A 19,182-nucleotide genomic window follows, 5' to 3' on the forward strand; every position below is an offset into this window, starting at 1 on the left:
AACTGGGAGCTAGAGTACAGAGTGCCTTGAAGGAGGACTTTGTTGATATAGTGGGCATTACAGAGACATGGTGGAAATGAGTGAGAACCAGTGGGATGTTGCTATACCAGGCTACAGGCTCTATAGGGAAGCTGATAGGACAGGGCACATTGGGGGTGGAGCTGCCCTTTACATCAAAGAGGAAGCATAGTATCACATAAAAATAGACAATGCAAGGGGAGTTGAGTTCCCTACAGCCGGGGGGATTAGGGAACCTGCGGCTCTCCCAGGCAGATTTAGGAACCATAATTCCCATCAGCCTCTGTCAGCATGGCTAATTGGCCATGCTGGTAGGGGCTGATGGGAATTCAGCAATTCCTGAACATCTGAGAGCCGCAGGTTCCCTACTCCCCTGCCCCACAGAATCACTGTGGATATCAATACCAGGTGTGAAGGACAGTTTAATATTAGGAATATATTATCATTCCCCCAGACCAAAAGTGCACAAGAGGATCCTGAGACGGAAAAAAGAAATTAGAGAGGCCAACAAAACAAAATGTCATGGTAATGTGGGTGATTTTAACTATCCCCATATAAACTGGAAAAATGCATGTTCAGGTCATAGTAAGGAGAGGCATTCCTTGATATGCTAATGACTGTGGCTTAGGAGCAGATGGTTGTGGGAGACCAACCAGGGAGAGGTGGACCTAGATCTAATTCTATGTGGGGACCCAGGGACCTGGTGCAGGAAGTCAGTGTTGTTGAGCCGATAGGGAACAATCAGCCACCACAATGCTGTCAGATCTAGTATCTCAGCATGCTTAACAAGTGGCAAACTACTAATGTAGTTACATTCGGCTTCCAGAAAGGGAAATTTCTAAAAGATGAGGGGGGGATAGGTCTTGCAGGAAGCTGAAAGGGAAAATCAGGAGAGTCAAAACTGTGCAGGAGGCTTGGAGGCTATTTAAAAACACAGGAATAAAAGCTCAGCTGGAATGTGTTCCACAGGTTAGAAAAAAAGGCAGCACCTAGTCCAAAAGAAAGCCACCATGGTTAACAAGAGAGGCTGAGGAAACGGTCAAGAAAAAAAGAAAAATGTCTCTTTAGAAAAATGGTGTCCAGTTTGACTGATAGAAGAATATGAGAGAGGAATATGAGAGGGAACAAATGGTGTAAAAGAGAAGCAAGTTAGCTGTAAGGGGAGGCAAAAAAAAGGATTTGCGTGAGGGAACGCATGGTCATCGCGAACATCAAGACCAGCAACAAAACAGTTCCTTCAAGTACACTCAAAAGCAGGGAAGCCAGCAAAGGGAAGCGGTAGGCCCGTTAGATGACAAAGGAACAAAGGGTGTGCTAAAAAGATGGCAGGGAGATTGCAGAGAAGCTGGAATGAATTCTTTGCATCTGTCTTCACCCAAGAGGAGGTGAGGAACATTCCTGCACCTGAACCAAGCTTCTTAGGGAGGCGAATCCCAGGAACTAAGCAAAGATAGTGGTAGACAAGGAAGAAGTTCTGGCAGCCATTGATAAACTAAATGTTATTAAATCCCCTGGCCCAGATTGCATTCACCCAAGAGTTCTTAAAGAGCTCTAGCATGAAATTGCTGATCTTCTCAACTTTAATATGCAACTTATCCCTGAAATCAGGCTCCATCCCTGAAGACTGGAGAGAGATGGGCTGAATGTCACACCAATCTTTAAAGAAAGGGATCTAGGGGGGACCCGAAATTACAAGGCCAGTCAGTTTGACATCTGTTCCTGAGTAAATTAGTAGAATCTATCATTAAAGATAAGCAAAATTATAAAACATGTAGAAAAGCAAATAACCTGCTGAGAAAGAAGTCAGCATGGCTTTTGCAGAGGCAAATCCTGTCTTACAAACTTACTAGAAACAGAGTTCTTTGAGGGTGTAAACAGGCATGTGGACAGGGGTGAACCGGTGGACATTTGCTCTACTTGATTTCCAAAAGGCTTTTTTGACAAAGTTCCCTCACTCAGAGACCCTCGCTTGAGAAAACTCCAGCAATGAAGGAATAAAGAGGGGAAGTCCCTCCTATGGATTTTCAGAAAACTGGTTGAGAAACAGGAAACAAAGAGTGGGTGTAAATGGGAAGTTCTCACAATGGAGAGATGTCGGGAGTGGTGTCCCCCAAGGATCCGCTTTGGGACCAGTGCTCTTTAACCTATTCATAAAATGACCTGGAAGTAGGGGGGGGTGAAGCGTGGTGGCCAAGTTTGCAAGATGATACCAAATTATGTAGGGTGGTGAGAACCACAAAGGATTGCGTAAGAGCTCCAAGCGGACCTTGATAAATTAGGGTGAGTGGGTCTCAGAAATGGTAAATGTAAGTCTTTCAATGCTTAGCAAAATGTAAGAGTGATGCAACACTTAGGGGCAAAAAAAAATCCAAACTTCACATACGACGCTTACAGGGGTCCAGTGCTATCAGTCACAGACCAGGAAAGAGGGATTTAGGCGTCTTTAGCTTGATAGTTCCATGGGAATGTCAACTCAATGCATGGCAGCTGTAAAAAAAGGCAAACTCTATGCTGGGGATAATTAGGGAAAGGAATTGAGAATAAAACTGCAAAGATTGTCATGCCCTTATATAAAGCAGTGGTGCGACCGCACTTGGAGTAACTGTGTCCAGTTCTGAGTCGCCGCATCTCAAAAAAGGATATTGAGGGAGATATGAAAAAGTGCAGAGAAGGGCAACAAGGATGATTGAGGGACTGGAGCACCTTCCCTATGAGGAGAGGCTGCAGCTGCCAGTTGGGACTCCTTTAGTTTGGAGAGGAGGCTGGCTGAGGGGGATAATGATTGAAGTCTACAAAATTATGCATGGGGTAGAAAATGTTGACAGAGAGAAATTTTCCTCTCTTTCTCACAATTCTAGAACCAGGGGGCATTCGTTGAAAATGCTGGGGGGAAGAATTAGGACTAATAAAAGGAAACACTTCTTCACGCAACGTGTGATTGGTGGTTGGAATATGCTGCCACAGGAGGTGGTGATGGCCACTAACCTGGATAGCTTTAAAAGGGGCTTGGACAGATTTATGGAGGAGAAGTCGATTTATGGCTACCAATGTTGGTCCTCCTTGATCTGAGATTGCAAATGCCTTAACAGACCAGGTGATCGGGAGCAACAGCCGCAGAAGGCCATTGCGTTCATATCCTACATGTGAGCTCCCAAAGGCACCTGGTGGGCCACTGCGAGTAGCAGAGCGCTGGACTAGATGGACTTTGGTCTGATCCAGCTGGCTTGTTCTTATGTTCTTATGTTAGTGGGGAGCTCAGCCCCTCTTCTGAGCTGAAAGTAAACCTCAGGGCTATTGTACTTCTTTCAGGTCTCCCCCCACCCCTTTCACCAACATCCTAGTTCAAATTTTAGACTGTCAGCCCCTTGGGGCAGAGACCCATCTTCTGTAAAGATTTTGGCCCTGGCTTCGGCCTGGAGGAACAAATTACCAGCCGACGTTAGAGCCTTGTGGGAACTATCTTTGTTCCGCAAGGTTTGTAAAACCTGGTTGTTCCACCAAGTCTTTCCCAACTAGCCAGCCGGCAACAACAGCTCCTCTCGGCCTCCAGAACAGGAGGGGGAGGCTGGGGGTGGGGGGGAGTGGGGATGAGACGATTGGATTCTTTTAAGCCGCCATCTATTTTTATATGCTATTTATTAATCTACTGTTTTAGCATGTTGTAGGCATTTTGATAGTTTTAACGTTTAATGCTGCATTTAAGTGTTTTATTGTGTTTTAATTGTTGCAACCTGCTCCAAGCCTTTTGGGATAGGGCAGGATAAAAATGTGATTACATAAATGAATGAATGAATGAATGAATGCATGAATGAATGAATGAATGAATGAATGAATGAATGAATGAATGAATGAATGAATGAATGAATGAATGAATGAATAAAGCACCACGGCTCTTTAATGGCAGAAGATGAAGCTGCCACAGAAAGACGCAGGGACTTGCTTCTTGCTTAATAAAGCTAGTTACAAACCAGCAATTCTTGTCCTTTGGGGCATATTCATTGCACGGTCAAGGGCTGGTCCTCTAAGCTTTAGTGGTACCCTAAAGGTTTGTAATGGTATGACCCAAGATCAATCTTTGCCCACACAGCTGCATCTAAGTTATACAGCGCGCAGCGCACACACACCTCTCTCTTATGAAATATTTCCCCATTTATCTCCTTAAGCGGTTAAGGAAATTGGTCTGCCTACATTCTAAACACACGCAAATTGAGCATGTGCATTTTTAAAAAGACTCCGATGGCTCTCGAGGGAACCTGGCGCATAACTGCCAAGAATACTTCATAAATTTTCCATGTGCCTCCCAAAGCGATGCAGCAAATAAAGACAAGATTATCCTGCGGCACGGGTCATTCGGAACGTCTTGACAGACAAACGGCAACGCTTTCCGCAGTCTCCGTTGTTCTGATCAGCGTGATTTGTACTTGATTACCTCTATGAAAGGCCTTGCGACTTTGGGAGAGATCGTTTCTGCAGGGGAGGGCTCTTGGGAAAGCACCACAAACTCTTCTGCTTTCACTCGGAAACCAGAGTCTTCCATCGGAGAGTGAACTTCAAAGAGCTCCTGAATTGTTTGCTGAGGGAAAAGAGAGTTTTCCGTTGTTGTTTTTTAAAATCTGATTCAGTCCTTTGGAAATTTTCAGTTTTATGATTAAGGGTTCGGTTTTTTTGTAAAAAAACAAAAAACTGACATGCTGCCTGGCATTAAATTAACATCCAAGGCAATTTTCTTACGATTAAAAATAAAACAAACGCCGATGGCTACAAAATCAAAACTATAGTCATAAAAATTCAACACGGCAGGGAAAGCAGCAGCAGCATCTCAATAGACAGACCTAGCCTTAATCCGGAGGCACTCAAGGTTCCAGTCATTCGACTAATTTTCAAACAATGGCCACACAAAGGGAAAGATATTAAAGATATTAAGGAAAATATTAATTTTCAAACAATGGTCACACAAAGGGTAAGATATTAAAGATATTAAAGAAAATATCAATTTTCAAACAATGGTCACACAAAGGGAAAGATATTAAATGTTTAAATTATGTTGTAACCCACCCAGAGCCCTTCAGGGATAGGGTGGGATACAAATCCAAAATAAAATAAAATAAAATAATAAAGTGCCACTACAAAAAAACCCTGCCCTTGATGCCCTACTACCTAACATCTGCACTAGAATAACTCAGTACAGAGCCTCTGTCCATTCTCTCAAAGAGCTGAGTTCATTTATTGCTAACTCTGGGCTTCAAGGACTCTCTCTTATGAACACACCCACACTTCGCCCATCTTCAAAGGCTCTGCCTCGGATGCCGCCACCATACAAGGATAGATGGGGAGTGGCCAAAAAAGTAGCCTTTTCAGCCACGGCACTGAAACATTGGGACTCCCTCCTCGGAGAGATCTGACTGTCTCCCTTTATCGTTGTCTTCTGCCAGTGGATGATTTAAATACCCACAGATGGGCCATGATGAAATTAAATAGTGAGAAGACTCTTTCTTGACGAAGTAGGAATATAGTACCTGTGTTAGAAAGGCCATCGAGTAATCATTTCCCTGAGCCGCAACTTCCCGGATCAGATCTTTTGTGCCGTTTTTCAAGAGCTTCTCTTCCACTGAGTTCCCGCTGACGAGCCTGGGGAACCCAGAGAGATCAGTCAGACTATTAAAGCGGACAGGTTCAGTCCCAGATTACCAGAGGGCCAGAATCGAAAATATCCATGCGGACACGTTAGCGTACAGAAAGGGTGACTTCTACTGGAACTGTACTTCTAAAGGGTGGGACCTCCAAAAAGACCACAATAGTGGCCACAGGAAAAGGGGGTCAAGACGTTTGTTATTGTATTATGTCTTTCTTCCATTTGTTATTTGATTATACCTTTCTTCCACTAATCTACCTTCCAATATGGAATTCAAGGCATGTTCTTTTATTTATTTAAAAACATTCCTTCCTCTCATAAAACTGGAATCCAAGGCAGTTAATGACATAAACATTAAAAAAATGCAATTAAATTTTATGCCAGGAGCCTGTTACAGAATTCATAAAACAGTTTGCCATCTAAAACTCTACTGCTCTCCTTATGTGTCCGTGTGTCCGTGTGTGTGTGTGAAGCACCATTAAGTTGCAACTGACTTATGGCGACCTTGTAGGGTTGTCAAGGCAAGGGACTGTGAAACCATACGCCAAAGATTCAAGCTCTACGCAACTGGCCACAGTCACTTCCAAGATGTACGCTCATTTCTCCAACTTAGATAAGCAATCTCCTCGAAGCTCCCACTATTCCACTGCAGTTTTGCTACAGTTAACGCCAGTGTACTCATTCTGGAAGTCACAGAAAGTCCAGGTAGCGCTGATCCCCGCCCCCCCCCACCCCCCAATAGGTCCCAGTGTATAGTGGTCCCCAGCCCCAACAAAGGGCAGAAAAACATCCCTGGCAAAGAAGCAAGCGTAGCATCTTGCTTAATGCCCCCCCCCCCCCCACACACACACACAAGCATCACCTGTAGATGTGGATGTCTTTGCATCTGCCGATTCGGTCGCACCACTCTTGAGCCTTCGCGTCCATCACCGGATTCAGATCGTTGTCATAGAACACAACGGTGTCGGCCTCAACAAGGTTGACCCCCGTAGAGCGGCTGTGGGAGGACAGGATGGCGCAGAAGATGCGCTTGTCTCTGTTGAACGTCTTCATCAGCTCCTTGTTCAGAAGGTGTCGAAAAAAGCAGAACTGTCAATCAAAAGCAGTGTGGACTACACGGCATTAGTGCCTGTAGATGATTTGATAATCGGGCTGCTGAGCTCCAAGGGGTGGCTGGAGACCACAGATCGCAGAGTCATAGAGTTGGAAGAGACTATCAAGTCCAATTCCATCAAGTCCAATTCCCCTGCCATGCTGGAACCCACAATCAAAGCACTCCTAAAAGATGGCCATCAGGCCAAAAAAGGAGACTCCGCCACACTCCGAGGCAGCATATTCCACTGTTGAACAGCCCTGACAGTCAGAAAGTTCCTCCTAATGTTTAGGTGGAATCTCTTTTCCTGCACCTTGAATCCATTACTAGTCTCTGGAGCAGCGGAAAACTAGCACACGGCAGCAGAGATCAATTCATGGCAGCTTTGGAAAGTGGACTTTATGGCATTATGCACCCTCCCCTCCTCAAACCCACCCTCCTCAGACCCCCCCCCCCTCCTCCAAATCTCCAGAAATTTCCCAATCTGGACCTGGCAGCCCTGTTTGAAAATCACATGGCGTTTATTCAAAAAAAATTACCCTTGTGTGGCTCATGACTGATGTTTGACATCAGACTGAATTGTGAAGAATAGACTGGAGCAGAAGGATCCTGATGCAGAAGGCACAGCTCTAGGCAAGCGGGGCCCACCCTAAATACCCTTCTGCATACAGAGCATCCAGTTCAAGCAATGCTCGGCATACGCAGCAGATGGTGGACCGGAGCAAAGGACTGCCAGCTTCAAGTGGGGAAATAGCTGGAGATTTTTGGAATGGGGTGTGGGGTGGGGTGGGGAGGGGCTTCAATGGGGGATAAAACCAGAGAGCCCCCCCTCCCAAAGCAGCCATTTTCTCCAGGTGAACTGATCTCAGAAGCAACAACAGGAGATCTTCTGATATCACCTGAAGGAAGTGCACCACCTAAACGCAAAGGAAGCTTATCACGCTTCAAGTACAATCCCTTCTCAGTGGAACGACGAGAGAGATGAAACTGCCCGAGCTGGGCTTACCTGGCGCTCTTCCTGATTAGCATATTCATCAATCCTCACGTAGGTGAGAAAATGGAAATTCAAGAACAGCTCCAGGATGTCCAACATGAGGATCATCTGAGACAAGATCAGCACCCGGCGTCCTTCCAGCTTCAGCTTCTGAAGCAAGATGGCCAGCGCTTCCAGTTTCCCTACAATTTGGACAGAAGAAAGCACAGAAGTTATCCCGGGGGACAATCAAGGTGGGACAGGCCTCTAAGCCCAGGCCCAGGAAAAAATAAAACAGGAAATGTTCTCCGCTACCTGCATCACACTGCACCAGGCGGAGATCAGGAAACTGAAGCAACTGCGGAGCGGTGATCCGCTGCAGCCGACGCAGGCAAGGAGAGACTGCCTCTTTCAGACGCCGCCTGAGCAGCTTCGTTCGGTGGCTATACAAGGCAGGAAGCTTGGCCACGTGCAAAGAGGGAGGGGAAGCCACGGCTGCTGGGAGTACGCAGAGCCCCCTGGGAAGGAAACAGTAAAAGTAGTGCATGTGCTTCTATCAGGCGTGGGTCATGGTTAAGAGCAGTTGAGCCTAATCTGGAGAAGCAGGTTTGATTCTCCGCAGAAGTCGTGGATTCTGATCGAGAGAACCGGGTTCGACTCCCCACTCCTCCACAGGGGGCTGCAAACTTGGTGCTGAGCAGTCGCTCTTTGTTGAGCTCCCTGACCTTTTTAAGATAAGTTTTAAACTTCTCCCTCCCTTTGTAGTTTTTATCTTTTGGTACTTATCAATTTATTTTAACCTAAAATCTTCCATTGCAATTTTATTGGGACAGACTATGATAGAGAACCTTTTAAATTGATCTTTTAAAACAGCTTAAAATATATAATATTTTCACAATAATGGTGTCGATTAATGAGTCTCTTTCCTTTTTGCTTTTAAAACAAGTTATCCACTTCTGAAGCCTGGAGCTTCCTTATCATCAGGCGTGGTTGAGTTGCTGATCTTCTTTCTTATCTTCTTGGCTCAACCGGAGAGTTTGAGGCTTTTTGCTGGCTCATTTCCTGTCCAGCTGGTCTGGAAACGCTGTAGCCCCAATTCTCAGTCAAAAGCTCTGAGACGTCTCCTAAAGTTTTTTTTTTTTTTAATTTGCACACCACCTGCTAAGGCTCTGTTTTATATATATTATATTAATTTTCAATGAACTTCTGAAGTTTAATGAACTTTGAAGCTTACTCTTAGGGTTTTTTAGCTCTTTTTTTTTTTTTTGGCTGCAAACTCTAATCTGGTGAACCTCACTCTTACACATGAAGCCTGCTGAGTGACTTTGAGCTAATCGCTGGCCTCTCGGAATTCTGTCAGTTCCACCTACTTCACGAGGGGTCTGTTGTGGGGAGAGGAAGAGAAGGAGCTTGTAAGCGGCTTTGAGACTCCTGACGGCAAGGGTGCTGAACTCATTCGTAGCAAGGGTCGGATATGACATAAATGTGACTTGGTCAGGCCGGGGTGGGTGGGGGGCGCATGCCTACCTCGGCTGGTGAGCCTCTAGCACCGTGGGGGCGAACCTTTGGCACTCCAGATGTTATGGACTACAATTCCCATCAGCCCCTGCCAGCATGGCCAATTGGCCATGCTAGCAGGTGCTGCTGGGAATTATAGTCCATGAACATCTGGAGGGACTGAGTTTGACACCTATGCCCAATTGGCCATGCTGGCAGAGGCTGATGGGAATTGTAGTCCATAACCTCTGGAGTGCCAAAGGTTCGCCACCACTGCCCTAGCAGGCTTGCCAGCCCAGATGGGTTTGCCAGTCCAGAAGGACACGGGGCCAAAATTTAGATCATGCACGAAAATCACAACCCACCTGTTAACCACATCCGTCAGCGACTCCTGCTGCTGCTCTAGTGTCCGCACCAGTCCCTGCAGTGGATCGCTGTGGTCTCCAGAGCAACTCAAAGAGAGGCTGCAATTGGCAAAGCCAGCCCACCTCCACTTGCTGACTGCAGCGGAAAAATGAGGGGACACCTTTCTATCGGTCACCACCGAAAACGCTCCCACGAGGTCTCTGCCGTAGACGGGTCTCCTGGAGCAGCGGCGCTCGTTGTACAAAAACAGCCGATCCAGCCGCTCCCTGAGAAGTCTGTTCTTTTCCTCGAACGACTCCTTTTGCCAAAAAGAACGCCAGAGATACAGGAGTTTATTTTTTTGTCACCGCAATGAAAATGTTGTCATCGCTCTCCCCATCTCTCTCCATGCGTACATGGAAAGAAAGGACGCGCATTCCCCACCCACCCACCCGCCGCTGCCCCCATTGTTGGAAGGGAAGAAATCTTAATCCAAGAGAATTTCTGCCGTAAGACAGACTTACCTGGGAATGTCCTCCATGGATAAGGCCAGGTTTCAGGGTGGAGGCGGAGTCCCCCAAAGCTAAATTAGCACCCACTGTTCTATCTGGAAAACATACTTAAGGGTAAAGCCAGTGTTTACACCCGTTTAGCTTCTTAAAAAGGTACTGCTTGAAAGGCATGATCCAGCCCCTCCGGGGAACAAGTGACCTGCCACCCCGGACAGAGTGAAACTGGGACTTCCCAGGACACACCAATTGATTTCCACAAAGGTAAGGGATGGGGAATGGACATTTTTTTCCAGCTCCCACCTCCCACTGAAGACTTCCGCCCTCCCCCCACCCCCAATCATGCTTTTTCCTGGGGGTCTCCCAAGAGAAGCACTTTGAACGGCGTTTTGGGCTGCCGTAGGACAAGGAAATCCCACCCCACTGATGGAAATCCCGCCCATGGAAATACAGAAAGAGCCAACCCGCCATATGCCAATAACCCCAGACTGCTGCTTCAAATGTCCTAGGGGCAGATTTACAGGGGTGGGGGGGGGAAGCGCTTACTTTGAGGGGTCATGGCTGAAGCGGGCAGACCCGCTTGGTGCTGGTTTCCCAAAGCGTTCAGAGCATTTTGAATGGTGCCACCTTGAGGCACCGTCTGCATCACGACTGGAGCTTGCGGGCGGACGTACTGCTGCCCCGGAGCCGACACGATCTGCAGGACGCTACCTGCGAATTGCGCAAATCAAGGAGGGGAACCTCTTTACTTCGTTCAATTATTACGTATAAACCTTTCTGGTTTATTTGAAATTTAGAATTTTGTGTAAAATCTGGGTGAGAGGTTATGGAAAGCCACCCTCTTAGACATGACAGTGGTAGAGTACAATGTGATCGAAGTAATATTTCCTGCAAAGTGAACTTCCCCTCGAGATCAGCTGTGGAGGTTATGCTGATGAACAAAGACGCACGAGGCAAAATTACCCTCCGCAACAGCCTCAGCTCTAAATTTAGAGGAGCTGTGAACCAGGAAGTCAGTCCCCAGTTCAAAATTCCGCCTCCAACAAGAACCAGGTTCAAATCCACACTCAGCCACGAAGTCCCCCAAGTGAACTCTCACAGCTTATCCTCCCACCAACATTTCCTGTAAGCCGTGTGGCTCCACGCAGCTCGGGCAGCCGTGGGCAGGGGGAGCTCCCGCAGGCAGCTCACTTCCGTGCAGAGGTAGGGAACATCTGTGCAGTTCCCCGCCACGGTTAAAGGGACTGTTGCCTCCCACACGTGGTTCTTGAGAGGAAAAGCAGGGTTAAAAAACAAACAAGGAAGAAGAAGAATGGATTTATATCCCCCCTTTCTCTCCTGTAAGGAGACTCAAAGGGGCTTACAAGCTCCTTTCCCTTCCCCCCCTCCGACAAACACCCTGTGAGGGGGGTGGGGCTGAGAGAGCTCCGAAGAACTGTGACTAGCCCAAGGCCACCCAGCTGGCATGTGTGGGAGTGCACAGGCTAATCTGAATTCCCCAGATAAGCCTCCATAGCTCAGTTGGCAGAGCAGGGAATCAAACCTGGTTCCTCCAGATTAGAGTACACCTGATCTACACCACACTGGCACGAAAGAAGGATGATGCAGCCATTAGGGGTGTTCATTACCTTGAAGCTGCAGGGGCTGTCCCGCTGTGAGCTGACGCAGTTGACTGTGCGACAAAGTGAACTTGTTCCCTTGGAACTGCAGCGTCACGGGCGTCTCCGGCTGCGCCATCCTGCCCTGTGCTCCTGCAATAGAAGCAAGCTGGGCTATTTTCACCACTTCACCGCCTGCAGGAGAGGGACAGAAGCCCGGGTTCAGCGTCCGTCTTCCACCGGCATCTGGCTCCCGCCTTCTGGGTTTTGCGTTAGTAAAACTGAGGCTCAGGTCGTCCCCTTCCCCATGCAGAAAGGTACGTGTAGTGCAGGGGGAAAAGTGTCATATAAAAATTACACAGGTACCAGTCTTTATCCAGCTGAGGGTCAAAAAGATGGATTTTGGTTTTTAAAAGATGGAAAACGTTTTAGGTGGAGGGGGTGGGTGGGGGAGAAACGAGAGGTCCGCTTTTACACGCGACAAGAGCTACCTGGCAACGCTCATGTGACACTTTGTGAAAACCAGAGAGAAGAAAGTTGCTAAGGTCAACCTTCCCCGCCTTTTCAAAAGCAACACAGGACTCGTTCGAGAGACGTGCGGAAGCTCCAAGAGTGACAATGGGTCCGTGGAATTTAGTCACTTGCGGCCGAAGCGAGATGTTAAGCTGTCTGTGACTTCCTGTCCGTAAGTAGCCATTTTTTCCAAGGGGAAAAAAGCAGCCTCAGATAATAACAGAATCGTTAGGACAGGCCAGTTAAAAAACAGAAAATAAAAACCCAGAACTTCCACTGAAAGCATTTTGCAATGGCTTTCACAAATGCGACGACTGGATTTCTTTTTAGCTCTTTCTGAACCGCACATGTGAAAAGGCAGCCAAAAATGCACCAAGATGCGTGGTTATGGTTTGAATGACTGCTCTGTGCTTCGACACGCTGATCTGGAGCTTCCGGAGAAACGGCCTCCTGAGCTTATGAGATGTCTGGCTTTTGCAAAGGCAGGACTGTCACCACCCCCACAGGAATTAAAACATTAGTACATCAGTGCTGGAGATTCTCTAGACATGCTAATAGGCAGTGCGCATATGAGCCGGAAGCAAAGCCACCTGGGGACGTCTTGCCCCTCTCTGCCCGACCGTCGCAGCTCGTCTCCGAGGAAGCCTAGAGGACATCTTAGCAGGGTGGAGGTTAGTGTTTAAAAAAATAAATAATAAATAAGAGGAGCGGGGAGAAGTGTATAAAATCAGGAAAAGAGCTTTAAAAGTACAAAGTTTCCGGGTCCAAAGGAAGTCCGGCCAGCAGAGGAAAACATGCAGAAACAAGGAGATTAAGTTGACACCGCTAACGTATGTCCACAGCACATTTCCATTGTTCTCCCGATGCGAATTTTTGACCCGGTGCTATAAGGCAACGTGGAGGGTGCGCAAGCTACTCGGGAGAGTCGATTGGGGGAGCCGGGGAATGCGCGGAGAACGGCAAAGAGGAGAGAGACAACGACAAATTGTTCTGTACACATCTTTAGGGTGCCTCGTAACTTAACCTCGGGGGGGAGGGGGGAAGTTTCAAAAAATAAAGAGGCGGGAGAAACCTGGAAGGGAGGTCGAGGGGCGGTGTCGCTGGCACTTACTAGGCAGCCGTGCCTGGGCCTGAGAGGTCAATACCAGCCTCTGAGGCAGCACGCTCTGCTGGATGGTGTGTGTGGCGGGGGCCTGCGGCTGGGCCTGGCCTAGCTGTAAGGCCTGCACAGTGGTCTGAGCCCGCGGTTTGGCAGGATGGGCCGGGCTGCTAGCCGCCGTGGCGAAGGTCGCTGCTGCCTGCTGTCTCGGAGCACTGACGGAGGAAGCCTGAGAGGTCTGAAACTGGGGTGCGGCGACGGCTGTAATCGATAAGGTCGGGTGGTGGAGCTGTTAGACTCGGTCCCAGATCGGAGCTTACGTGTCGCTGGATCGCTTGCATTGGTTTTTTTTTTAAAGTTAGGACCGTGAAATTCCTGCGAAGCTTGACATTCAAATAGATACAACCCCCTTCTCCCCCCCCGCCCCACCAAAAAAAAATCAAGAGCCAATTACAAACTACAACATAAGTTACTCCGTGCATTATCGGCTAGCTCGGTGGGTGCGTTACACGGAATTTGGAGCGCCCCACTGAAGCAATCGACAGACGGACTGACTGGCTATTAGTTCAGATGTCAAAGCTGTTAGTATTCCAGAATGTGGGAGTTATCGACAGCTGGGACTGGAGAGGCTGGCACAAGTGCCGAGATGCACTCTCAAACATTCCGCCCCCGCCCCCCGCTGCCCAACACAACCGAGACAAACCCAAAAACCAGTTTCAGAGAGGGGGCTTTCTGGGTCTTTAGAAGGGAAGAAGAAGAGTTTGGATTTATATCCCCCCTTTCTCTCCTGCAGGAGACTCAAAGGGGCTTACAATCTCCTTGCCCTTCCCCCCTCACAACAAACACCCTGTGAGGTAGGTGGGGCTGAGAGAGCTCCGAAGAGCTGTGACTAGCCCAAGGTCACCCAGCTGGCGTGTGTGGGAGTGCACAGGCTAATCTGAATTCCCCAGATAAGCCTCCACAGCTCAGGCGGCAGAGCGGGGAATCAAACCCGGTTCCTCCAGATTAGATACACGAGCTCTTAACCTCCTATGCCACTGCTGCTCTACACCACTTTAAAGCTCAACAAGGAGTTTTGGGAAGGAAGAGGAGGAGGAAGAGGAAGAGGAGGAGGTTGGATTTATACCCCACTTTTCTCTCCAGTAAGGAGACTCAAGGTGGCTTACAAGCTCCTTTCCCCCCAACAGATACCTTGTGAAGTAGGTGGGGCTGAGAGAGTCCTGAGAGAATTGTGACTGGTCCAAGGTCACCCAGCAGGCACCATGTGGAGAAGCAGGGAAACAAATCTAGTTCACCAGATTACAGTCTGCCACTCATGTGGAGGAGGGTGGAATCCAACCCAGTTCTCCAGATTAGAGTCCACCCAATCACTACACCATGTTGCAGTTCTTAAACTTAGCCAACCTTTACCAGTGGCAACAGATTTGCTTCATGGTCCTCTTGGGCATGTGAGGGATAGAGGGACACACAACTCTCAAACGGCCATTCATCCAACGCAACCCGCATCCTCACGCCAACCTGGTTTAAAGAACTCACCATAAATTGGGAGGGGATTTAAAAATTCTATTGGGCTAGTGCATGACATCCACCGACAGGGGAGAATTGCAAAACCTTTCTTACCTTGATTTGCAGACACTGTAGCCACTGGCGACCTTCCCCTCACTTGTCCCTGCTGAGCCACCGTTGCTGTGGTTGCTGTGCGTTGCACCTGAGTGCTTGGGAATGCAGCAATCCTGCCTTCGGGCTTTTGCCCATATTGAACAGGTTGGAATAATCTGACAGAGTTAGAGGCATCGTATTAATTACCCAGGAAAAAAAAAGAACAGAAAGAGAATGAAAATCCAATGAACGAAAAAAAAATTCAGCTAAACCTTCTTGCGCTACTCTTTCAGGCACGAAGGTGAGCGGTGGAAATACTTCTCAAAATTGAACAGTAAATGTTGATAACGGTGACATAAACATGCCCCAAACTCAGTAACAGAGCCCTACTGCCAAACCATGGTTTGCCAGTTCTCTTCTAGGCTTAAAAAATCCGGCAGGGAGTCATTTTCTGCTTCATGATAACCTTAATTTGCTTGAAATTAATTGAAAACATAGCCTGGAAAGCCCACAACGATCAGTTAATCTAAAACCATGGAGGTCCAGCAAAAAGCACTCATGGCCTTGTGGGAGAAAAGTATGAGAGAAACACAAAAGCAAGCTCCCAATTTAAAGTTGAGCAACAACATCTAAACCAAGCCAGAGTTGGGCCAACTGTTACTATTCACTGTTACTGCAACATACATCTACACCACCACTGATGCACAAGGGATGTTACAGATCAGGGGTCTGCAACCTGCGGCTCTCCAGATGTTCATGGACTACAAATCTCATCAACCCCTGCCAGCATGGAGAGCCATAGGATGCAGACCCCTGTTATAGATTAACGCCTAAAAAGGGGGTAAGCTGTTATCCCAAGGAGTTCACATAATTTTGCTGGTGTGAGGAGGGGGACATGAGATATGAATCTGAACGGACAGCTTTCCTTCAAGTCTCAATCTTGCTGCCTGATCAACTTATGTCTGGACTGTTCTATTTAGACTCACAGAATCATAGAGTTGGAACAGACCCCAAGGGCCATCCAGTCCAACCCCCTGCCATGCAGGAACACACCATCAAAGCACTCCCAAAAGATGCTTTGTTTAAAAACTTCCAAAGGAGGAGACTCCAACCCACTCCGAGGGACCCCAACTAGTGTATGTTTGAAACAGGATACAAACTATACTTGAAGCATCCTTCTCACACCACTAGTAAAATTACATTTCTCTTTCAAACTGCCACTGAAATATCAGACAACAAAGTTTTTCATTGTGTGTGGGGGGGTCACTGACCCCTTGCAGCACTATGTACCTGCTAGGCTTCAGCTTTACCGGATTGGGCCTCGGGGGAGGTGGCGGAGAAGTGTAGATCTCTTCAATGAGCTTCCGAGTGACCTTTTGCTTCGGCAGCACCTGTGACTCATACCGAGTCATCCCGTTCTCGATCCCGATCAAATCGAACAGGTCTGTGTCCTGAAGGGTGGTTTGTGGAGAAATTGAAAGGGCAAAGTGTCCCTATGCACACTCATTTTAAAAAGCCAAAGTTACCCACATTCTGTACCAGGCAGCCAGAATTCGGGCACAACCCAGAAATGCAACCCAGGACGAGCCTATCAGAATGAGGAATAATGCTGTGCAGATAAACAGATTTGATTCTCAATAGCTGGGGTGAGAAAACATAAAGGCAACCCACCTCTCACCTTCACAGACATTATTTTCTCATCTGTTCACGAGAGTTAGATCCAAATCCAGTAGCACCTGGAGACCAACAAGATTTAGAGGGTGTAAGCTTTTGGGATTCTAAGCTTCCTTGACCTGAGGGAGGGAGCTTAGAATCCTCAAAAGCTTACACCTTCCAGATCTTGTCGGTCTACCGGATTTGGATCTAGCTCTGCTCCTGCAACCCAACACGGCGAGCCTCCTCGCTTTAAGGCCCTGATGGGCTCACCCATACTTCTCGTGAGCCGAGAGAACACTCTAGCAGCTATTCCAGAATCCTCTACAACCGTGGTGGCGAACCTTTGGCACTCCAGATGTTATGGACTACAATCCCCATCAGCCCCTGCCAGCATGGCCAATTGTCCATGCTGGCAGGGTCTGATGGAAATTGTAGTCCATAACATCTGGAGTGCCAAAGGTTCGCCACCACTGCTCTACAACATGAACGAGTCACTCGGCAGACAAGCTGATGTGGAAAGATTTTGCCAAGTTCAGGAAGTCTGAACTTATCTGAAGTAGTGTTTAGAATGCTGGGTGTAAGCTTCTGAGTCATATGAGACCCTTCCTAAGACCCTTCCTGAGTTATATGAGACCCTTCCTACTTCACTGTAACAAATTGTGAGTTGGTCACTGGGTCAAAGCCAGACACACAACTGGTACGGTAAAGCCAGTGGGATTCAGCCGGTTCACACCAGTTCAGTAGAACCATTACCTAATTTTTTTGCTGGGTTCGGCGAACCAGTTGCTATGGCTGCCCAGATGCTCAAAGGAGCTAAAAGCCCCATCGTCCCCTCTTCCAGGGGAGGGGGAGTGAGGGGGCTTTCAGAGCCCCTTCTCCCAGGGGAGCAAGGGGGCTTCCAGAGCAGCGGCAGCAAGGCCCCATTGCCCCTCCCTCCACCCCCACAAGAAATTCCTCCGCAGCAGGTTAAGTGGGTGGCGGGGGAAAGGCACACAAGGAGGCGCAGCAGGGTGGGTGGTGGTGAACCAGTTGTTAAATTATTAGAATCCCACCACTGGGTACAGCCCACCACCTGGGCAGCTGCTTTTTCAAGCATGGGATTTGCCAGTCATTTGCTCTAGGGAGAGCTGCAGAGCACAGGTCACCCATCTGACCCTCTTTCTAGGCACCCCAAATAAAACGCTGGCTAACCACAGACTTTAACACAGCACGATGCTGCAGACGGACTTGTAATATTACATCCACAAGTGAGAACTTCAGACCCAAAACTACGGGGATCAAAGGGGGACTTCTCCAAGCTCCACATTTCTACTGACTCACATTCCAAAGGTCACGTTCAAGTGCTTTTAAGGCCAGCGAGGCGGTTCTAAATTGCAACGTGTCCGAGACGTAGGAAGAGCTCGAAAGCCGAGGATTTATCAGATCGGGATGATTGCAGATCTTTTGGAGTTGCATCAGGACGTGAAGGACGCTGACAAAATGCCCGCTTTTAAGGGCATCTTGGGTTCTGCCAGAAAAAAAGGAAAGAAGTGGGGGAGTCGGTCAGTTTTGGAGAATTTTACAGAGCAGCATAACGTGACACACCCTTTTGCTCCTGTGGGGCTCCTGGTCCTTTCTGGGCACTGACCAAAGCACACTTAGCTTGGCTCACCCTGTTCTATGGTATCTGGCACTCATCTAAACATCTCCCTGTACTGCTTGGTAGACCCACTGTGCCAGCACAGGAGAAACTACCATAACCTTGAACAAGCTTCATAAAACAGGCCTCATTTACGATTCACAATTGGGGAGGGAGGTGTCAAAGAAGAAGAAGAAGAAGAGTTTGGATTTATATCCCCCCTTTCTCTCCTGGAGGAGACTCAAAGGGGCTTGCAATCTCCTTGCCCTTCCCCCCTCACAACAAACACCCTGTTAAGGGGTGCAGTACTGAAGCGGGGTTCACACCCCAGATAGCAGAGTTTGCACAACACTCACACTGGAACACACAGCAGGAACTGAGACGCACACAGCTATATCAGCTTCCCAGAAGCGGTCCTTCTTTATTAGGTTCACAGCAATGTTGCTCTCTCTGACAAAGTGCTTCGCCAGGCGACCAGAAGACAAGAGTCTCACAGTACATAGCACACTGCTGCATTATATGCATTCCATCCACCAATCAGAAAACCCTTCCAATTAGCTCCAGAAAGAGGCTGTCATACAGAGGTGGTCATATGACACCTGTCATTTAGATTTTGTAGATCAGACATGTGCTCTGACACACCCTGTGAGGTAGGTGGGGCTGAGAGAGCTCCGAGAAGCTGTGACTAGCCCAAGGTCACCCAGCTGGCGTGTGTGGGAGAAAGGAAGGGACTATATCACAGAACTATATTAACCTGGGTCTCAAAATTACTTTTGGTTAAATACTCGGGGCGGTGTGTGTGTGTGTGTGTTAAAACTTTGTAATCAGAGTCAAACACATACCCCGGCTGCAATATGACATCTTCATACATGGCTTTCTGCCTGTTTGAAAGCCGGCATTTCAGCACATGCTCGTATTTCTTTGTCAGCTGCTTTTCGACATCTCTTTTCGACCTCCGTAAAATAAATGGCTGGATCATCTGGTGAAGGGGGACAAGGAAAATCCCAGTTACCAGTAAAATAATCTTTTGCC

The 19,182-nt window shown here is 47.9% G+C and overlaps 1 protein-coding gene across 17 annotated transcripts in view; it reads right to left on the minus strand.

Annotated features, from left to right (window-relative positions):
* The window catches only part of EP400 (E1A binding protein p400), an 80,704-nt gene that overhangs the window by 24,822 nt on the left and 36,700 nt on the right, over positions 1–19,182 (minus strand). For 10 of the 17 annotated variants that reach the window (XM_048513973.1, XM_048513972.1, XM_048513977.1 and 7 more), the window contains 14 exons: positions 18,993–19,129; positions 17,853–18,039; positions 16,167–16,327; positions 14,898–15,052; positions 13,251–13,538; positions 11,696–11,860; positions 10,614–10,778; positions 10,083–10,165; positions 9,579–9,877; positions 8,032–8,234; positions 7,750–7,919; positions 6,513–6,709; positions 5,535–5,646; positions 4,448–4,591 (listed from right to left, as the gene is read on the minus strand). In XM_048513973.1, the coding sequence (XP_048369930.1) occupies positions 4,448–4,591; positions 5,535–5,646; positions 6,513–6,709; positions 7,750–7,919; positions 8,032–8,234; positions 9,579–9,877; positions 10,083–10,165; positions 10,614–10,778; positions 11,696–11,860; positions 13,251–13,538; positions 14,898–15,052; positions 16,167–16,327; positions 17,853–18,039; positions 18,993–19,129 (2,466 nt within the window). The remainder of the gene's footprint in view (positions 1–4,447; positions 4,592–5,534; positions 5,647–6,512; positions 6,710–7,749; positions 7,920–8,031; positions 8,235–9,578; positions 9,878–10,082; positions 10,166–10,613; positions 10,779–11,695; positions 11,861–13,250; positions 13,539–14,897; positions 15,053–16,166; positions 16,328–17,852; positions 18,040–18,992; positions 19,130–19,182) is intronic. The other 7 variants (XM_048513976.1, XM_048513978.1, XM_048513965.1 and 4 more) reach the window with 5 other exon arrangements.

This window comes from Sphaerodactylus townsendi, linkage group LG13, assembly GCF_021028975.2.
Source record: "Sphaerodactylus townsendi isolate TG3544 linkage group LG13, MPM_Stown_v2.3, whole genome shotgun sequence".
NCBI classification, from domain to species: domain Eukaryota; kingdom Metazoa; phylum Chordata; class Lepidosauria; order Squamata; family Sphaerodactylidae; genus Sphaerodactylus; species Sphaerodactylus townsendi.